The sequence below is a fragment of the Beta vulgaris genome, chromosome 9 (genome assembly GCF_026745355.1).
Source record: "Beta vulgaris subsp. vulgaris cultivar EL10 chromosome 9, EL10.2, whole genome shotgun sequence".
NCBI classification, from domain to species: domain Eukaryota; kingdom Viridiplantae; phylum Streptophyta; class Magnoliopsida; order Caryophyllales; family Amaranthaceae; genus Beta; species Beta vulgaris.
This window is the reverse complement of record NC_079210.1, coordinates 9051869-9074895: the sequence shown is the minus strand read 5'-3', so window position 1 is coordinate 9074895 and position 23027 is coordinate 9051869. Positions and strand designations below refer to the sequence as shown.

The 23027-nt window shown below is 35.5% G+C and overlaps 1 protein-coding gene across 5 annotated transcripts in view; it reads left to right on the top strand.

Annotated features, from left to right (window-relative positions):
- Positions 1-5234: 5234 nt before the first annotated feature.
- The window catches only part of LOC104902895 (E3 ubiquitin-protein ligase PRT6), a 42843-nt gene continuing 25050 nt past the window's right edge, over positions 5235-23027 (top strand). For 3 of the 5 annotated variants that reach the window (XM_057392087.1, XM_057392088.1, XM_057392089.1), the window contains exons 1-4: positions 6020-6528; positions 11305-12414; positions 21417-22579; positions 22790-22930. In XM_057392087.1, the coding sequence (XP_057248070.1) occupies positions 6325-6528; positions 11305-12414; positions 21417-22579; positions 22790-22930 (2618 nt within the window). In that variant the 5' untranslated portion in view covers positions 6020-6324. Of the gene's footprint in view, positions 5432-5765; positions 5891-6016; positions 6529-11304; positions 12415-21416; positions 22580-22789; positions 22931-23027 lie in introns of those variants that run through there. The other 2 variants (XM_010690830.4, XM_057392090.1) reach the window with 2 other exon arrangements.

The window sequence follows — 23027 nt, the reverse complement described above, 5'->3', positions numbered from 1 at the left end:
CTCCAAATGTTCCCTCCAATGTGATTTTAAAATAGTTTGAAATGAGTTTTGAAGATAATTTTTTGTTTAAAATAATCTCAATAAATGCCTAAAAATACGGGGTATTACAAAAGCACTTTGGCAGGAGCTGTAAGAGAAAGCATATCATTAGTAGGGCTAAGTCCTCAGATGAAGAGTTTTACTTAAGAATTAAAAATTATACCTCTATCTTCGGCCGACCGCAAGCCAGCGGCGACCAGGAAGTTATCACTATAAACATTTCCTTAAAAGGTATCTAGTTGGACGATCCCTTCGTCAGAACTGCTCTCCAGCTCTAAAAAACTCAGCTTTCTAGGCGGCATCTTGGATGACTTATCCCAAGGTGTAAGGAAGCCATGATGGTTACAGACACTAAACCAGGCTCCTTCTACTGTTTTAGGAACCTTAGATACATAATGTATCTAGGTAAAGGCCGGCAAAGAAGGAGGGGCGCCCTTTAACTCACAAATGACCAGGAAAGTTAAATTATTTTGCCAAGAGTTAGGGGCTAATTGATTATGGTCGATGCTACAATAATGTAGCAGCCGACCAATGAAAGGGTGAAGGGGAAATCCTAGTCCCGCGTCTAAAGGCAGCCAATAGACGACAAAGTGGCCAGAAGGAGCACTAAGAATGGTATCGTCTTTACCTGGCAAGACGAAAGAATAGCCCGGCATGGGAATGGCCGAGGAAAAGTGCCTAGGATCAGTACCTCACGTCCTAGCCAGCCATTGTTGGCTAAAATGAATCTAGGGTCAGAAAGAGGACCTAGGCGTCTTCTAATTTCAGAAGAAGTTGCGGATGGATCGTCTAAATTGTTGGAGGGTCCATATTCGCTTTCTACATCATTGACCTCTTCCACCTCCATGTCTCTTCCAGATGGACTAGCCTCATAAACCAGGAGAAGAATGCTCAGGTGCCGACCTGACACTTTGGATTTCGTGCTCCCCGTCATCGGAAATTCTACCAGTTGACGTATCCATCTTAGAACTAGAGGCTGGGAGGGTTACTCCGCGTCTAAGACAGACAGTTTTTCTTGACGCGCGCCAGATTACCTTTCACAGGTAAAGACTGGGTCGTCTGATTTTTGTCGTCCATATCCATAAAAATAAAATGCATGACCGGCCAGAATAGGTCCAACTCTAGAATGTACCAAAGAAGGAAGGCTATATGTTCTAGTGTCAAGACCAACTATGAGGTGGCCTAGGTTATTCGACGAAGAAGAGGAATTCATTTTTTGAATTTCAAAAAAGAAAAAATAAATACTTGAGAGCAAAGAAGAAGAAAGGGGAAGTTAAAGGATTCTGGACGAACGGACTCTCTCACTAGAAAATCGGAAAAAAGGCAGAGTCTCTCTCTCTCTAAGAAAATTCTCTCAAGGTGTGAAATGGTCTAAGAAAGGACAAAAGTCCATATTTATAGAGGGGTAAAAACAACCTGCTCTTCCGGTAAAATATAGCCGTTGTATACAAGGATCATTGATAATTGACCGGTTAATTAAGACCGGCAAAATAGTACCCTTTAACATTTTTTTGAAAAATAGGGTGGTTCTGTTAAGATAAAAGAGATTTTTAACCGTCTTGGCACCAAACAGTAAGAAACCTCTTTTAGGGGCAAATGTTGTAACATGGAAATCAATGGTTCTCCACCGGACACGTGAACTCATCTGGAGCTTCCATGTGTCTCCTGTTTGCAAATAAAAAGTACCAGGCCAAAAGAATAGTAGATGAAGTACAAATCCCTATTCAGGAAAAGTACCAGCCCATCTCCTTTGCTTGGTACACACTCAAGCCTAGGATCTCAAAATAGCATTGGCATATGATTGGATGATGTGTACTTCCCAATCATTGCTTTCCACGTGTCATGCTTTTATTGCTTAACCAATCAGGTACCCCTAAATTAGGGTGACCTCATGGTACATCAATTACTCCAAACACTATGAATAGTCTCGGGATCATTTGACCATGATATCATTGCACAAGTCTCCATCAAAGAACCTATTGTGGAATAACAATATAGTTACTAGTTCATAACTACGTAATAGTAATAGTAATAGTAATAGTAATAGTAATAGTAATAGTAATAGTAATAGTAATAGTAATAGTAATAGTAATAGTAATAGTAATAGTAATAGTAATAGTAATAATAATAGTAATAGTAATAGTAATAGTAATGATGATGATGATGATGATGATGATGATGATGATGATGATGATGATGATGATAATGATGATGATGATGATGATATTAATGATAAAATAATCGTAATTGTTATAATAATAATAATAATAATAATAATAATAATAAATAATAATATTATTATTATTTTATTATCAGAGAAATAAATTAGGAACTGAACAAAACTGATTGGAATCGAGGCTACGTTTGGTTGAATGTAAAACATTTTCAACGTAGAACATTTTACATGGAAAATCCAATTGTGAAGCTAATTTTCTTTTGTTAGGTTCAATCTATAAACAGTTATGGAAAAGAGAAAAATAGAAGGGGAAGGGAGAGGATTAGAGATGACAATGGGTCCTGGACTCGACCTAGACCCGCTAGGACCCGACCCATTTATAAGGGTCTGGGTCCAGAAATTTTAGACCCAATGGGTCGGGTCGGGTCTGGGTCCCGAAGAGCATGGGTCGGGTCTGGGTTTAGGTCCGGGTCCACATATGCTAGACCCAGACCCGCCCCGCGGACCTATTTACATATTAGAATTTTTTTTATACCTGAACTCTAAGGTTTTATGAGTTGTGATTTTGTTAACTCGTTAGTGTTTTAACTCCATCTAAGACTTGTAACTTTGTAAGTTGTAACATTCTAATATTTTATGAGTTACTCCCTCTGTCCTCTATTAGTTTATCCCTTTATTTTGCACAGAGTTTTAGGAGAAATAATGTTGTGGGTCATAGAAAGAAAGAGAAACTATTATTTTATATTAAAGTTGAATGTATCTGCGATGAAAAGTTTGTGGTCCCATTTCCAAAAACAGCAAAAAAAAAGAAAGGGGTAAACTAATAAGGGACACCCTTAAAAGGAATACGGGTAAACTAATAGAGGACGGAGGGAGTAATTCTTAAAATTTTATTTAGAGAATGCTTTAACCATGGATACAAGAACATATATATATCAGGACGAAATTTTTTAATTGCTTATATTAAAAAATATGATGAAAACTTAAAACTAAGAAGGACCCAGATAGGACCCGCTAGACCCAGCGAATCTGGGTCTGGGTTTGAAAAATCTAGACCCACGGATCTGGGGCGGGTCTAGGTCTGCGAAAAATAAACGGGTGGTACAGGCGGATCCGACCTAGACCCTCCCCATTGCCATCCATAGAGAGGATGGATAAGAGGAGAGTAATAAAGGTTGCTAAGGAGAGAAGAGAAAATTTTGTTTTTCCTTCTTTTTTAAAGGAAAATAATTTTCACCTATAGTTACTTTGATAGAAAATTTGTTTCACACCCCTCAGCAACCAAACAACGAAAAATGAGAGGAAAAGGAAAACTAATTTTCTTGGAAAATATTTTACACCCTACTAAATGATGCCTGAGTCCAACTAATTGTAACTGAACTGAAAATAAGATGGAGAGAACATAATAATCCTACTAGCCTTTTTTGCACGCGATGCGTGCGTGAATTATTTTTGACACTTATTATTAAATTTCATCTAAATGTTATTTTGAAGGATGTAATTTACAATCATCATCAGTTCTAATTAAATATTATGTGGTGTAAATACAAAATATAAAAATTACTTGATGAAGAAGTTGTTTTCTTGGTATTTTTATTACTTATTAATGGATGTTGGTAGTGTTATTGCATTTCAAAATTTAGGTAAATTTTAAATTTTATGTCTTTGGTTTTGTAATTGATTTGAAAATTGCTTTACCTATAGTATTAATTTGTTCTTCAATCACAAACTTTTTCTTTCACTACACATATTTTTATAAAAGTTTATTTTAGCTACTTTGAACTTCCTTTGATATACATATTATAAATTAGGAGGGGCTATTATTGAGGAAAATGTCGAAATCTTAATAGGTAATATTTTTTTATTGAATGAAAGATTAAAAAGTCTTTTCAAAGGGGACACCATAACTCCCCCTGACTTATCTAATAGAGATTATATGATAATATTTAGAGTCATAATAAATTTTCGGTATATAATAAATTAGGGAAATTCTATATGGTGACACTCAACTTTTTTAAATTCTATTTGGTAGACAACTTTTATCTTTCCTCTATTTGGTAACCTTCTCCTTTCTTTTTTGTATTTTCTTTGACCTTATTACATTTTAAAATTATTTTTTAAATAAAAACTGATTTTTTAATTACAAAAAACTGATTTGAAAATGAAAAAAAACTCAAACCCTCTCCAACACCATAACCACCCATCCTACCACCCCCTCTCCTCCCCTAGCCTAACCCTGACTCACCCCTCCCCCCCGACACCCTTCGCCAAACCCCCCCACACCCTGCCCCTCTTCCCGTCACCGTTTCCGGCACCCCCTCCCCTTCCCTTCTCCATTTCCAAGCCCCCCCTACCAAAAACAACCCCCTCCCAGAAACCAACTCTCCTTCCCTACCGTTTTCTCTCTCCTCCCCATGCTTTCTCTCTCACCAGAGCTCTATGTTCTCTATCCTCTGTTAGTGGTTGGAGTTGTGTGGTGTTGGCGTGTTGCTGCCCCGAATTCCCTTCCCCTGTTCCCGTCTTTCTTCTGCGCTGGTGGTGGTGGTTATCGTGTGCTCTCTCTCTCCTCCGTCACGGTGCTACTGTTGGTGGTTCTCGTCGCCGTGTTATTGTTGCTGACGTGGTGGCCGAAATCGACAACGGGGATTTGGGGGGATGAAATCGGGAACGGGAAGGGGAGATGTGGCCGAAAATGAAAAGGGGAAGGATGGTGGGATGGGTGGTTATGGTGGGGAGGGTTTGGGTTTTTATTTAATTTCAAAATCAGTTTTTTGTATTTGAAAAATCAATTTTTTAATTAAAAAATAATTTCAATATGCAATAAGGTTAAAGAAAATAAAAAAAATAGAGTAGAGAGTTACCAATTAGAGGAAAGATAACAATTGTCTACCAAATAGAATTTAAAAAAGCTAAGAGTCATCATATAGAATTTTCCATTAAATTATTATAAACTCGTCAATTCAAGTTTTTTCTTTTTAAATCTTTTGGAGTGTTACATATTCGGTGTTTTGCATAAAAAAATAATAATCTTAAACTACATAGGTTAGCCTATAGGCGAGTAACACTCCAAAAGACGCTCACGGCGACGGTGCCGGTGCCCAACTCATACGCAAATTCAATTCCCTTAGAACCCCTAGAAGGCTAGAACCTCTCATAAGTCATACGCAAATTCGTCACTCATACACAAATTCCAAAGCTCGCAGAAGCTCGTTCCAGGTTCTTGTTTTGTTCCTTAGATGAATCTACCTGTTTTGTTGCGGATTTTGGTGTGGAATTGCGATTTTTAAGATCTACTTCATCTGATTATTCATGCGATTGGTTTTATGCGGCTGTTATTGTTTGTTTCATGAATTCAACTTATTTGTTCTTTATCTCATATATGTTATTTCATGTTTTTAGTGATAATTTACATGCTATAACTTGTGATTCGAATTTTTTGTATAACTTCTTAATTCATCTTTGTTTCATGGAACTAAATGATAAGAAAATTTATGTTACAATTTGTAGATGCTCATATTTGTGTTCACTTGTTCTTGTTTAATTTCATCAGATCATTTTTTCAAGTGTTGTGGCTGGAAATCAGGAATGAATGACCTGTCATCCCCGGGCCCAGGGCGGCCGCCCCTCCTGCCCTGGCTCAGGGACGGGCCTGCTCCTAGCCATCGTATCATACAGGTCATGCATCATCTTTTTTCTTTTTCTATGTTTTCTTCTTATGCACCTTTGATTCAATGTTCTTTCTAGCATCTATCAAATTCTTGATATTTTGCCCCATTTTCATCAATTTTTGAATTTCTTTTGGTGGGTATGGTGTAATTTGAAGTTTTAAAGCTGGGTTTGGATTCTAGGGTTTATCTGATTTTTGGGTGTTTATGAATTGAATTTTAGTTAAGATTATATGTAGAGAATTTGAAGGGGATCGGGTAGGATGAACAACAAACTGGAATGAGATTTTGGGTGTTTATGAGTTAAATTTTAGCTTTATATATATATATAGAGAGAGAGAGAGGAGGGCTGTTGTGAGAACACCTAAGAAGAACACTTTTTTTTATGTGAGAACACATCTAGACATTTAGATGTAATCTAATCTAACTATTCTAAATACACTTATGAGTAATGGCATTTTTGTAATTAGGTTTACCCTTACTCCCCTTCTTCCCCCACAAACTTTCACGTCTATGGCGTCATTTTTTTCTCTCTCTAGGTTTTGCACAGCTTTCTCTCTCCTCTATGGCGTCATTTATGGAGTAATTTTTCAAAGTTTTAGTTCGATTTTTTGCGGATTCCACACTATTCTTTCCATAACTCAAGAGGTTTTATTCGAAATTTTTAATATGATATCTTGACTTATAGATTTTTGTTCGATTTTTTTTTTTTTTGATTTCAATGGAGATTTTTGTTCGATTTTGTTCGATTTCAATGGTGTCATTCATCTTAAGGGCAAATTGTTGTTTGAATTTTGTTTTCTTACTATATGATTTATCCTTTTTACCAACTTAAATGAATGAACGAAAGTAGGAAACCTTCCTACTTCATCAACCAGAAAAACAAAAAAAATATTATAGTGGTATTGATTGAAATTTTGGTATTCCACATTATATCGTTTCGATTATAGTCACGTTATCACCATACATGATCAACGCATGCAAAACGTATATCATGTTCTAAATTAATGTATATCATTTTCTAAAATACTGAGCAACATGTTCTAAATTAATGTATATCATGTTCTAAAATACTGAGCAACATGTTCTAAAACGGATACATCAGGTTCTAAGACGACGTAGATCATGTTCTAAAACGTTGTACATCATGTTCTAAAACGATGTACATCATGTTCAAAATAATGTACATCATGTTCTGAACTACCTTTATTCTCACATATGATATATGTTCTCACTCGAAATATTTCAGAACATAATTAAAATTAATTGAAACATGTTTGAAGTAATTCAGAACATGTTTGAAAAGTTTTTGAACACAATTAAAATAATTTAGAACATGTTTGAAATAACAAATAACATGTTTGAATAAATTTAGAACATACTTGCAATATTTCAGAATATCATTGAAATAATTCAGAACATGTTTGAATAAATTTAGAACATAAGTTTGATATTTCAGAACATGTATATATGTATATGTATTGATTATACTCTCATGTTCTAAAAAAATATGTTTGTGTTCTAAATTTTAAAGTGTTCTCATATAAGTATGTGTTCTCACATGAGGGGGTATTCTCACTGGATCCCAACCCTATATATATATATACACACATATATATATACACATATATATATATATATATGTATATATATATATATATATATATATATATATGCACACATACATATACATACATATACATACATATACATACATATATTTATTTATTTATTTATTTATTGATCCATATGAGCCACAAAGGCAATACAAAGTACAAAGAAGGGGAGGGGGATTCGAACCTCTGATCTATCATTCACAACACTTCAATCTTAACCACTAGTTCAAGCTGTCAAGACATCCTTTGTTAGGACCTTTTTGTATATGATTGTATAATAATGGTCAAGTAAGGAGATTTTTGCTTAGGTACTGCCGTATTGGTATTGCCAACTTGGGCATTCGTTGCTTTGTTGCTTGTTGTGTGGTGAGAATTACTTTCTTAGGTTTCCGAGATAATGGGGAAGTGTCGTTGTGGTAGCTCTAGTCTAGGAAAACTAGAAGTGATAGGATAATCAACTTTTCTACTAGTTACGTTAGTATATGGCTATATGCTCCTTAAATTAATGCATGGTTCACAAGAAAAATATTAATTGTGGGTGGTTTTCCTATAATAATCCCAACTAGGGGCCACACCTTACCAAAATGGTCTCAAGTGACTCATGATTTGTTTAAATGGTTAATTTTCCTTTGTTTCTTAAATCTTTTTCCCCTTCTCTCTTGTCCTCTCTCTCCGTGCCATCTAGAGCTTGACGCATCATCATTTGACCTCTAAATAAAATTTTCAAGTCACAAGATCATTATGAAAAGGAGTTCCCAATAGTTCGAGCACAAAATGGAATAACCCTAAATTGAAATTATTGAGAAGTTCGGTTATAGTTGGGATAAATCTCATGGATTTTTTTTAATTAAAGGAAGAATAAAGAAGACAACATATTTTCCTCTGTTACACGGACTCGGCAAAATTTGCCAAATACCGGCGTCGGTACAACATGACACTAACACCGGTACGAAATACGTGTCAGATCCGGCAACCTCCACTCGGACACGGCGGCCTAAACCCTAGATACTCAAAACCCTAAGTTCGAACGTGAAGAGGAGAAGTGGGTAACTCATCTGACTCGCCGTCGGAGCATCGAACTCGCCGGTAAGTTTCATGTTTCTTCCGTTCTCTTCCTTCTCTTCGATCTTCTATCTCTTCGGTTTTCACCTTCGCATCTTTTCTTTTTCTTTTTTTTTGTTGTCCTTTATACAGTAGATGGGGAAGCAAGTCCACGTGACTATGTTTCTTTTTCTTTTTCTTTTCTTTCTTTCTTTTCCTTCTCATCCTTTGTCCACGTGACTTTGTTTCTCTTTCTTTTCTTTTTTCTTTTTCTTTTTCTTTTTCCTTCTCTCCTTTCCCTCCTCTGTTATGCTTTCCTTCTTTATTTTTTTTGCCTATCGACAAATACCTTAATTTTATAAATATGCTATAAATAGACAATCATAAAATATAAATTAGCGATTAATTATTAAATTTTATATTATAAAATATTAATTTTGCATACCCCTACCTGTGTCCAAATATCGGACAGAGTCTCCGTGTCCTGATTTTTTGGAAGTGCCGTACCAGACACTCGGATCTGTACCCATATCCAACACTTCTTGCCGAGTCTTGGTAACATAGATATTTTCTCAATGAGGATAAGTTCATGAGGTCCATAAAGCATCTAACTAACTAAGACCATTCCATCCAACCAATGGATGCCCATATTGCATTGGGTCTTAGTATTGTAATGGCTTTTGATGATTAGGTACTACTCCCTCCATCCCATAATATGGTGCTTGTTTCGCTCTTTTGAGGTCAAACATTAAAATCTTTGACCAAATATTCTCATTGTATATATAAGAAAACATATTCATGTGGGACCTTGTTAGAATCGCCTCAAGGTGTAATTTAATAATATTATCTTTTTATATTTTTCTCAAACTATATTATGGGACGGAGGGAGTAAGAACTAAGTAGGTATGGAGATTCTAGAAGTCAATTGAATCAGTGGCAATGGTGGGATTGATTACATATCATTTGCTTGTTATTAGAAGATTGGAACAAGGAGTCCTATGGAATGTCTTGAGCTTATTGTTGTTGCCTTGTGCGGAATTGGGGGGAGGGGGTTGTTTGCATATAAGGTGGTTTTTTGCTGTACTTATGGTCATGACTAGTTGTCGGGTTAGGATGTAAGTTAGGTGATTTTGATGTGCTAGGTCTAGAGATAGAGGGGTATAGTTGTATGGGAGGCCTAGAGATATGGCTCTGTTGTTGATAGTTCAGATCAAAGACTGTGGTCAATCTGGTGGACTTGGACTTCTCCAGATGCAATTTTGCAAATTTCATATGGAAGTCAAAGGTTCCAAGAGGTTGGCTAAGTGCTACTGAGAAACTGCAGATAGATTATTCATGCATGGCACTTCATGCAGTATATAGATTGGCTTAGGTGTGGAATGCATGCTTCTTGCACAGACTCTTCGCATTTTAATTAGAACCTAAAAATGCAAAATTATTAAAGAACCGAGTTGGACACAAACAGAGAAGCTCGCATTGGGCTGATTTGAGGGGCATGGAGGCAGTGGGAATTTTAAACAGGTTGGAGGCTAGTGGATTCATGTTTATGTCTGACCTTAGATCTTCTGTATTGATCCCTGCCAGGCTACCCTGACAATAGATGTTAATGTGTAATAGTATTATCTGGGGATTAATTTATTCAGTTTTCTTTTAATCATTAATCTATAGTATGTCTGTAGGTCTCAAGAATTGATCTCGATTATCAATTGTATACATAAGAGTTCCACATGTTTGGGGTGAGTTGATTCTTAAGAAAGTATTACTCATGAGGGATTGCCATACTTCATGTCTACTGTATCTGGAGGAAGGGCTCTTACATGTGGTGGAAATTTTTAGAGCCCTTATTTTAAGCCACGGGCTTATGACAGAGTAAATGCTGGATCATTTTTGAGAAGTGATATCAATACAAATTTGCGTGGTGGCAAGCAGATCATATATTGCATTTGTTCCTCTCACGAGGTTTCTGCTTATGCAGGGAGGGGAGCTCTAACCCTTATTGCTTAGAGGATATTTTGATAAGTCCTTATTTTTTGTAAACGCCATAGTTTTATAAAAATTGAAGAAATGGAAATGATTTTTACTAATCAATATAATTATATAACAAATGAGAGTGTGGACCGCACTATGATCGGTATAATAATTGGTGCATTGAGAATCACCAAGAAGCTAAGGAGACAACTCCATAACGAGTGTCAATGTGAAACCTGTGGTTTGAGTATTTCTGTCATCCCTCTGTAGCCACAGCACTCTACAGAAATCCATTGGTGTTTGTGCCTCGTGTGCTTACTAAAGCTGATAGCTGTTTCCCATAACTCGGAAAATATTGCTTATTTACTACTTCATGCTCAATAAGGGTAAGGTAATAGTTCAGTGAGACATTTGGTTTATCCCACTAAATGTAATCGAAAAATGTGCAGTTGTGATGCCTTCAATGTTGAATATTGTCAAGAGATGAAGCTAGATAATTTTCATGGGGGGGGAGGGGGAGAAATAATTAGTAATTTTTAGACACTGGTTAAAAAATATTGTTTTGTAATATATAATTGTAAATACCAAACTTTGAAGGAGTTGGGGAAATGGGGGGGGGGGGGGTTGACGACACCTTGGCCCCTTCATAGCTTTGCCAATGGGTATTGACATCAAATTATTGCTGTAGAGCTTACATGCATGCAATGACACACACACACACGACCTTTTATCTAGTAAGTATGTACATTTATCTTGACATCATATCTTGTGAGATTGTGAAGATTGTCTTCTTTGGCAGAGACTAGCATCAATTGGAGTACCTGAGGAGTACTCAGAAGAGCTTCAACCTGGTTTAGTTCGTTTTATAAGAAACAAGAATTGGATGTTGCCTGATATAGTCTCAGCCATTTTACCTACGGACATAGATACTGCAGGAGTGGCTAGTGAAGGGAATTTTGGATCTGAGAACGCTTTGGACCGTTCTAACTTGAAAGATTTCTATCATGAAAGTATAATTTGGCTAAAGTGGCTGATGTTTGAGCAGGAACCAAGTATTGCTTTAAAGAGCCTGGCTAATCTGAGTGCTGGTCAGCGTGGTGTTTGTGGTGCTGTTTGGGGGAAAAATGATCTAGCATTTCGCTGTAAAACCTGTGAGCATGACCCCACTTGTGCTATTTGTGTTCCTTGTTTCCAGAATGGAAATCACAAGAATCACGACTATTCTATCATTTATACTGGAGGAGGTTGCTGTGATTGTGGTGATGAGACTGCCTGGAAACGAGAGGGATTCTGTTCTAAGCACAGAGGAGCAGAACAAATACAGCCTCTGCCGGCTGAGATTGCTAATTCAGTTGGACCAGTATTGGATCATCTTCTCATCTTCTGGAAAGGTAAACTATTGGTTGCTGATAACATGTTGAGGGGTAATGCAACCAACAAGCATGACACTGAGCGGAGAAGAACTACTATCGATTTTTCCTCTGTTGTGCTGGAGATGCTTCTGGATTTTTGTAGTCACAGTGAAAGTCTGCTGAATTTTGTTTCTAAGAGGTTGATTGACACAGTTGATTTACTGCATTTGTTGGTGAGAGCTGAGAGGTTCTTGAGTACCGAGGTCACGAAAATGTTGCATGAGCTGCTTCTGAAGCTTCTGGGTGAACCTGTGTTCAAGCATGAGTTTGCCAAAGTATTCATAGATTATTATCCAGTTCCTATAGCTGAAGCTCTGAGAACATCTGATGATGAAGTTCTTAGAAGATTTCCACTATTGCCAATGTTTGCTGTGCAAATTTTTACTGTACCAACGCTGACGCCACATCTTGTAAAAGAACGGAATCTGCTGGCTGTGCTTTTGGAATGTCTTGGGGAAATTCTCTTTTCTTGCTGTGGAGAGGATGATCAATTTCAGGTAATTTATTATTTTTTTCAAATTATATCAGCTCTTAATGCTTTGATTTTTGTTGATTTTACATCTATAAGCAAATGAGCCAAGGTCATTCATTTAGTTTAAGATAATGCACACGCCGTAATATCTTCGTATAACGAGATTCGAACTCTGCTGTCCTGGGGGACAAGGAGAGTTAAGCATTGATAGTGTTATAATGGCTATATTTCTGTGGTTTGACTGATACCCTGGCTCTGAAAGCATGAGGCATTTCAAGGCCTAGGGGTCTCCAGAGCCAAAGTGCTAGGTTTGATGTGAAAGCACTCGAATTTGCTCGCCAGGTTTACTTTCTTTGAACAGCTCATAAAAATTGATCTTTTATCATGTTTACTGCTCAAATCATAATATTTCTATATTCTAAATGCTTAAACACCAGCAAATCAAATGCGAAAAACCTAATTGACCTTCCCCCCTCCCCCAACAAAAACAAACGTCGGCAGATGGGGGTAAGACAATAACAAAAAGAAAGGAGGAATCATAATGAAACCAACTTGAGGCCTTCCTTTCTTTTCCCCCAAAATCTTTTTCCTTTTTATTGATTGATCTAATCTACAAAAGTTAATTAATAACTTTGAACTTATTAACACTTCTTACCCAAATTACGAATATACCCTGGATTTTATTCTCCTCCCCATCTTCTTCTTAGTGCTAGACGTGGTAGTGGGTGGCATTAAGCCTTCAAAATGATATGGTTTTTTTTGAATGTGAATAATATTGTTATAGGAGATGATAGTGGGGATGTCTGCTAGCTTAGTTGGTAAAGTTATGGTGGGTGGTACGCAAGATTCTATAATCAATGCTCATCTACATCTTTGTGCTTTGTGACTCTAAGTCATAGTAACAACGATTGCTCATGGTGTCCAAGAGGTGAGATATAGTAGGGTCTACGAGTGCAAGCATTAGTAGTGTTTAGCATTATGTTATTTGGAAGAGCAGATCCAAACATTTGTAGTAACTAAGATACGAGCCCAAATCTAAATTTTAATTATATATATATAGAGTTAGGATCCACTGAAACTACACTTAAGCTGAAAACTGAAAACCGGCCTTTTTGTTCATTCTGCAGATTTATGCTCATTTTTTTTTTTTTTGCTCATTTCATGTTTTTGCTCATTTTAAGAAACTTTTGCTCATTTTAGCAAACTTCCGCTCATTTTACATGTATGTATGTATATAACTTTTGGAGAGTATGTCACGTCCACCTACGCACAATATATATAATTAAAAAATAATAAAAATAAGACTATTAGAACTAAGATAGAAAAAAAAAGGTCTGGTTCGTAATAAAATGCAAGAAAAGTTGTATTATATAAAGGAAAATTTGTGAAACACTACCTCTTAATTTTCACTTTTTGAAAACAACCTAATAAGTTTATTTTTATTTTTTTTAATGAAAATAACCGACGATTATCAAGTTTTTTCTTTGAGTGACACCACCAATTGATGGAAACCATTAATAAATTCCATCTATAGGCCTCGAATACCGTCTTCCTTAGGCACTTTTTGCCGATTATGCTCTCGAATCCTTCATCTCCCTAATACATGCGTTAAAATCGAAGATCAAGAATGTTTGAATTGTGCATTTAGCAGGAAGTAACTGTGTATCTCTTCAAAAATTCATAAAATGTTGGGTTACTTTTATATTTTTCAAAATTTTTGCAAATTAGGGTTTTGAAAGTTGGAAAATCGGGTATAATCATGCATGGGGTTATGATTCGGGGATATTGTTCATCTATACGGCAATGACATTTGAAATTAGGGTCAAATTTTGCAAATTAGGATTTCAAAAATTGGAATTAGGGTTTAATTCCTCATTTGGGGTACACTCATGGAATTCATTTGGGGTGCCACTCAAAGAAAAACTTGGTAATAGTTAGTAGTTTTAAATAAAATTATTAGGTAGTTGTTGTCAAAAAGTGTAAAGTGTAAACTAATAGGAAGTGGTTCAAAGAGTACTAACCATAACTTTAGCTATTCAACTCAATATTATGTTTTTTATGCCACTAGATTCAACTTTAATATATCTTAAATTAAGATCCATTTAAACAATTTTTTTTGTTTTAAATAATTTTTAAAATATACAACAAGAGTTTAAGATAAATAGGAACACAAAGCATAATTCTGAATAAACCACAAGAAGAATCATATTTAGCTCGAAATATACTTCAAAAATCAAGATCCACTTACAATATAATAAAAAGATTTGGAAGTAAACAACTTTTATTTTTGATATATAATTTTAAAATACTACAAAAGCCATACATTATCATGGCTTAAAAGGCTAAAAGCTAATGGATTTGTTGGGTACCAAGGCTATTAATATAATTTATTGTGTTTAGATTATATCATACGATATTATTTTTCTATTACAGACTATTAAGTACAAAGAACTATAATAGAATTTGCTGAGAAATTAGGAAGCTGTAAGTGGTAGGTTTATGAGCTAATAGAAGGTGTCATTTCAAGGCAATGACTTCAGAATTTTCGATGGGATTTAACTTCTTTTCTTTGGCTTTATTTGTTTTGTGTAAGTAGCATGATATTCAGTGTGAAGTCGGGGTAATAATTTTAGCTTTAGAGAATCTTAATAATTGTAGGTTTATTGTGGTATCAGTCACTCTAATAATTACTCTCTCATTATGTTATTAGTTGTCTTACTTTGACTTTCGATACTGAACCCAATCTTGATTATTTTAATCTAACATGTACTTCCAGTGTTTCTTTCTATTTTCTCGTTTCACTTTGGGGAAAAATTAAGGAGGAAGTTCAAAAGTGAGAGAGGCTGAAAAGATGGAGAGAGAAACTAAAAAGGCGGAGAGAGACATTTTAAGGTGGGTTATAGTATCGAAAAGTGGATCATAGGGGTGGAAAAGAGGAGTAAATAGATGGCACATGTCTCAATAAATAGAAATGGTAACAATGTGTAGATTAAAAAGAAACAAATAAAAAAAAAGTGTGTAGATCAAAAAGAATAGCGGAGTGAGTAAAAATGAATATTGTTATGTTATATTTTTTGAATTTTTCCTCAATAAATATTTTCAAAATATAAACTTTTTATGATGCTAATTGGTAGATGGTTAAAAATTAATTATGGTTAAGATTCTGCATTAACACACATGAAAGTCAAGTTCTAATGATATGTGGATATGTTGATCTATATTATGCATGCATCACACACCCGAGTGTAGTATGTACCTATATCTAAGGCTATCTTTCTCGTAACGTTCATCTGAGTCCTTAGAGTCTCAAATGAACCTACTTCCTCCGTTTCTTGTTACATATTACACTTTTGAAAATCGCGGTTACCTAGCAAAAATTTAATTGAGCATTAAGTAAAAGAAGTGTGGCGGATTAAAGGGAGTGGGGACCACCACTAAGCCACCACCTCCAAATGGATCACCAGTGAGCCACCGTTGCGACCACCATAACCAATTAACACCACCAATCCAACACCACACACCACCAAATCGACCACCGATACTTTCCCCCTCCCCTTTCCCTTCCCCTTCTCCTTCCCTTCAACCCTCCCTTGCAGTCGCGCACCTAGCACACCCTTTCAAGGGCTGTGGTGGGGTTTTTGGCGAGTGGGGTGGTGTTTTCGAGGTTTGGGGGTGGGGTGGTTTTTTCGAGGGCGAGGTGGGGTGGGGTTTTCTGGCGGGTTGTGTGGGGTGCGGTGGTGCACGGGGGTGGTGGGAAGGGGGGCTGGGGTGGGGGAAAGGGTTGGGCTGCTGGGGTGGGTGGGGGAGGGGTGGTGGTTAATTCTGAATTGTTAATTTTGGTTAAATTAAGTAGGTTTAATTTTGGTTAATTGTTATAAGTAAGGGCAAGTTGGTAATTTGACAGGTCAAAACTTACCAATTTGGGAAAGAAAAAAAGTGTAACATGTATTCTGGACCATTCCATTTAAGGAAAGTGTAATATGTAAAAAAAAAAACGGAGGAAGTAGATATAATCTTAAAATGTGGGTATCTTCGGGTGTAAAACGGAAATTCTTATACATCTATGTGCTACACTTTCCATGCATATGTTTTTCTTTTTTTACTAGTTTTTGATTGGATTATCTTTGTTTATTATTGATTTAGTAATTTAATAGAGAATGGACAACTTGATGATTTATATAATAGTATCTTAGTTGTTAAAGGCCTAAACATATTATTAAATAATAATACAGAAAATTTATACTGTTTTTTTTGTTTTCAGGATCGTGAAAACTTAATATTAGAACACAATTTAATGACAGAAGTTTAGTTTATTTAACCTATGCAGGTAGGAGAAAAGTATCACGAATCACAAGGGTTTTCAATAGATACACATAACTAATTTCTAAGCTCAATTACTTAAAAAACCAAATTTCTGTTATGGAAAACCATATTAATATACTTGGCTGCAGTTACTATTTGCACAAATATTATGGAAAGAGGAGAGAGAAAGTGTTGTTGGGTAAAGTAAGGAAAAGGGGAGGAGAGAGATAGTATTATATGGGTAAAGTAAGAAAAAGTTATAGTGAGATTCTTTTTTTTCTAAGGAACAAGAAAGGGGAAGGTGAGATAAAGTATGATAGGTGGGAGTAAAAAAATAAAAATAAAAACAAAACATCTTTAAAAATGGGCGAGAGAGAAGTGTAACCAACAAAAATCGATGCACTAAAATGGAAAGCGTAACAGCTTAATAGAAAAAAGGGAGTACATGAGTTTCTTGAGTTGGACGTAGGACACTAAACAACTACAATTGTTTCAAAATTAATGCAACACTTGCACTTTGAAGGGTAAACTTTATAAACTTTTATCATAAAATCGCAGCACTATATAAGAAGAATAATGGGCATATGGGATCCTATCAGATAAATCGCAATGTGTAGTTTACAATCTGTAATTTTTACAATTTTAATAATGCATAATTTAAGATATTATCTGTCAAAGTTGTGCAGTTGAGACCATGAAAATGCTGCATTAAGTTTGGAACAGAGCAAGTAAATTATATTGTAGAATAAATTATGGTGGCTTTGTCATACTACGATACAGATGTACAATAAATTCAAATTTGTTTTTCCTGGATATTTCAAAATTATTGAATCCTACTCGTTAAACATAATTTCCTTGGGAGTATAAAATACACAAAAATATATCTTTTCTTTAATTTCTTAATATATGAATATAACATTTACCGGAATTCTTTTAATTCCACATCCTTAGATTTATTGTTTTCACATTTTCAAGCTGACTTGCTAATATTAAGTTCTATGGAAAAATATTGATAAAGACAAAAACAAAAATACTGTGAATGCAACATGTACTACAAATCTATTTTTTTTCCATCTAATTGTGTATATAAAAGAGGGATTTTCCAATAGTGTAGAGAGTGCCACCTAAGCATTTTATGTTATACAACATAACTATAACCTATTTTTTCAGAGGATTTAAAACTAGATTGTATGATGAGGAAAAGAATTTGAGTTTGGCTCTTAATAAAACACAGATAATTATTTGATGATTATTCTCCTATAAATAAATGTAAGTTTCAGTTGCACAATTCATGAATTTACAATTTTAAACGATTGGATCCTTCTTGGTATTTCAATTTAAGACTTATTTATAGTATTGTTATTTTACTGTGAAAAAAATAAAACTCTTAACACATATTTATTGATATAAGGCTTTTACTACCATATGAATTACTAAGTCTGAATTGAAGTCATGTGTTGATCTATGTTAGCTTATTTAATTAGTTAGTATAAGTAAGTCCTTATGGATCAATATGAGGCTTTGCGTGCCATATGATTTGCCAACTTCAAATTGGAGTCCTTGAAGTTTGATGTGGTGTTAGAGTACCGAGCCAACTGTAATATGTATTATCATAATGTATTTAATTAAATACTATTATATAGTCTTTGTAGGAATCTATTAATTAATCTTTATGCGATTATTGTTAAGTACTTAAGTATGCAATGAGGATTATGAAGGTATAATCATTTGATGATGATATATTTTCTTTTGGGTACTAATTGTGACATGATTTGTCTTTATACTTATTCAATGACGGTTTGAGTGGTGCGGAACAATGACTCGGTCAATAATTTAGCGACATTCATGCCCTTGGAATATATTATGTTTCTTGTGCATACTTGCGTAAGTGAAATAAATAACAATATGATACAAAACATCATTATCATGATATTAAGAAACATTTTAAGATGAAATTAGTAAGTTTGGTTCGTGTATAGAATTTTATTTAAGGAGACGTATGTCATGTTGAGAGTTATGTTACTAATTGAGTGCTAAAACTAACAAAAAGTAAGTTTTTTTAATCACATTAAGAATTCATCTTTTGGAGTATAATGAATAATAGTAGAGTTGTAGCAATTATAAAAATTAATTAAAAGTGATACTAGCTCCGTTTTATAATTTATGTTACATTTGCTATTTCATGATTTCAGTGCACTACCTTAACAACTAATATTTTCAATTATATACTCCTTTTGTTTTTAAGGATCTTCCTATCTACTGTAGCACAAAAACCAAGACAAGGAAGAGAGGGAAAGGATAGGAGTTAGCTCAAGTGGATAGAGCGCTCCCCCTTGGCCCTTGGGGTTCGATCCTTACTCCCAGCATTATGTTGGGGTATTTCCTTAGCATGCTATGCATGCCTTACCAGCCAATGGGTGTTTCCTACAGGCTAGTAGCCTTGTAGGGGTTAGCCTTGGGCTGACTTAATTTCCTAATAAATAAATAAATAAAATAAAATAGGAGAGTACAAAATTATGTGGGTCCAACAAGTTGAGTAAAATATTGTGAAAAGGGAACAAAACTTTACCAAGGAATAAAGTAAAAGTAAGAAGATCTTTAAGGAATGTACGTAAACGGAAAGTATGAAGATCTTTAAAAAATGGAGGGAGTATTAGTAAAAACATAAAATTCGGACATATGAAAACTACACATTGATGAATTCGACAAGATACCACATGGCTATATTTTCCCCTTATTAAGGTGATAATTTGTGGTCAAAGTTTTAGAAAGTCTGACTTTGAAATAGTAAGTGTTGTATGAATTATGGAACGGAGAAGTATAATTGTAGCAATTATGAAATGGATAAAGATAATACATCCATGAAACCTTAATATGAACAATGATATAGTTGTAGCAATTACAGGATGGATACAATAATAGTGCTTACATAACAGATTGCATGAGAATTAATTACTATAAGTTTCTAAGATTATTTAAAAAAATAATAACTTAGAAACACTGCATATAAGCTGTAATATCTGCATGCACGGGCATTATAACTATTTTTCCTTTATTGTGTGTTATGGTAGTATCAATTAAGCAGAACAGGTTTAATAGATGCTGTGACATATCTGTCTAAAACGATATTGTAGTGTGATTCAAAACAAGCGTCCTTCATTTTTTTCACTTGCAACATTGAAGTATGACACAAGAATTTAGGAGAGGAGAGAATGCGTAATCTCATTATTCAATGTGTATTCTTGAATAATCTCATTTTTCCATATTCTAACTATTTCATTTTACCAACTTCAATGTTAACCAGATTAGTCAACATTTATATGTTTCAATGCAACAACAAGATGTTATTTGTAACAAGTAGTTTTGTTGGTTGGTTATAACATATTGCCAAAAAGGTCAATGTTGTAAGTAATATGCAACTTCTTAAAATGGAAAATGTCGCAAGTAAAAAGAAAGCGAAGGAAGTATATTACAAATAGCTCTTTCTAGAACTCTTAAGTTGACTACACATCAGGGTCTTGATTTATATCTTTGGGTGAGAGATGACGTGAAGAAGTCCAGTTTGAGTGATAAGGGAACAGTGTTACAGTTTTCCCTCTGCTTATGGAGGTAAGTTTATGTTGGAGGAAAGGGTAGAAAAAGGAATGTTTGTAGCACCGAAAACATATTACTTGAAAACAGTGGACGAGCATAATGTGATTAAATTCAAGGGACCGGCTAAAACCATGATCCATCCAGAATGGTTTGAGAAGCAGTACGCTGACCCTTCTCTTAAGACACTGGTAGAAGTGAAATCGAACTTCAAGGTTAAGTTGTCCACACTCGAAGTCACCTCGACTAAGAATAGTTACATTCTCCGGTTGTCCCTGGACCCCAAGAGGGTACGATTATTTGAAACCGAAAGTGGAGCCTGGGCGGATACGATGCCATTACATATAAATGACTTGTCTGGCCTAGATCACATGGGAAAACGAAGAATTGCGTCACTAAGGAATAAAATAAGTGAACTGCAGGTCTATAATTCTATTCTAGAAGAAAAATTCTTTCAGTACTACCAATGAAGTCAGTCACAGTCATGAGGAACATCAGCAGAGGTATGTGGTGGGTTTTGGCGCGCATATCAGCTTGGTTTATTGTTCCCTCTTTGTCTATGGCTATCTAACATTATGAAGCTGAAACCTCTCTCTGGGCTTTGTGCCGACTCTGGTGTGTTTTTCTTAAAGCAGTGCTGATATAATAAGAACTGAGTAATGGACATTTCTTCTCCCAATTTTTCGTTTGCAATTTTTGACGGACTTGTGCAAGCTTTGGAGTTCAATGTGATGGACTTTCAGAGGGCTATTGTTTTTGTGGCTGGGCTAAGTTTCTAAAAAGGAAGGGAGAACGACATTGATCTTGTCAGATACTTTATCCAGATGTATTGGTAATAGATCTTTTCTGTTTAGAGCAAGAACCAAGAAGTGCTGGTTTGATGGTTGATGTGGTCAGTGTCATTTGATTTTCATTGATAGTCTTGTTCAAAAATGAGGGCATTTGCGTTGATGGTTTATGTGGTATATGCTATGACTTTGTCATATGTCAAAAATCTTGCCAGCTAAAATTTCAAATATTTTGCATCCTTCATTTTTTTTCTGAAAAATGTTAGCCTTTTTGCTTTGTCTAAATAACCAGTTAGTTGAAATTGCTAATAATTTTTGTACATACTGGTGGGACTTTGTTATGCAGTTTAGCAAATGGATTGCTTTATTTGATACATGTATCCGTGTGATGGAAGACATCAAGTTTGTTTTAAGCCATTCTGTCGTAGCCAAGTATGTGACACATGAACGTTCAGACATTGTCAGAGTTTGGTTGCAAATTTTTTCTTTAGTACAAGGGATGAATCCCCTAAAGCGAGAGACTAGCATCCATGTTGAAGAAGAACATGAAAATGCACATCTGCCTTTTATTATCTGCAACTCTGTTGCCAACATTCATTTGCTGTTGGTGAAGAGTGCTTTTTCTGTTGCTGGTAGTGAAGAGATGGATGATGAGGCTTCTATCGAGACAGAGAGAAAAGACACTGATGATGTATACAGCCAAAGGCATGCTAAAGTTGGAAGGCTTTCTGAAGAAAGCTCCATCTGCAATTCAGTGGGCCACAGTAGCATATCAGAATCTGCAGCGCAGAAGCTTGACGGTGATCGTGATTTGGTAGTTATGCCTTCTGTCATGCAGTTGACGTATGAGTCAACAAAGGCTATAGACTTTTGGTTGGCAGGGAGTAATGTTGTATCTCATGTAACGAGTGACATTTCAAATAGCAAACTATCAGCATTTAAGGAAGCCTTATTGAGAGTGAAGAAGGGAAAGTGCATTTCAGGTTCAGCTGATGGCTCCTCAGTGATCAATCTGCATAGCCATTCAGGTGTTGGAAGTCAATGCTCTTCTACTGGTAGGCATTACAGGCTTGCAATGGATATTGGGGATTTGGATAAGGATGTGAGTATCATGGAAACTGAAAAATCCACTGATAAAGATGCCTTGTCTTTGCTGAGTTTATCTGATTGGCAAGATATTGACTATGATGTAAGTTCACAGGAGATATCACTGCATATGCCCTTGCATGGATTACTGTCTCTAATCTTGAAGGAGGCTCTTAGACACTATTATGGTGAATCTGTACTGATAGATAAGGGCACTGTCATTTCTCTAAATCCTTTATCATCCGATCACGTTGATTTCTTTCAAAAGGTACTTAAAGGCTGTCATCCATACGGATTTTCTTCTCTCATGATGGAGCATCCTCTGCAAAGCAGGGTATTTTGCTCCCAGGTTCGTGCTGGGATGTGGAGGAAAAATGGTGATGCTGCAATAGTATGTTGCGACTGGTATCGTTCTATTCGCTGGTACGTAGAAGTAGTTTGTAAACATAGGTATATCTATATATTACATTGCATCTAAACGTAAAATTGGTCGTGACATATGTGGTGGGGTGTGGCCGTGAGGCTATGAGAGTGAATGCATGTGCGCAGGCAGTTATTGTGCAGCATTTTTGAGGAATTATTTAAGTACTGCTGCTTGCCCATTTTGTCCTTTTAACATTTTTTTTTTTGCAGGTCTGATCATGAGCTAGAACTTGATCTTTTTTTGCTGCAGCTATGTGCTGCATTTGCTCCAGCTGATCTATATGTAAGAAGAATCCTGGAACGTTATCAACTGTCCAATTACCTTGCTTTGGATCTCAAGCGTTCTAGTGAGTATGTCTTCGCCTCAAACTGTATACAAATACCGTTCTTTTGTAAAGCATGGTGAATAAATTCATGCATATATTTCCCCTTAATGTTTGGAGATCCT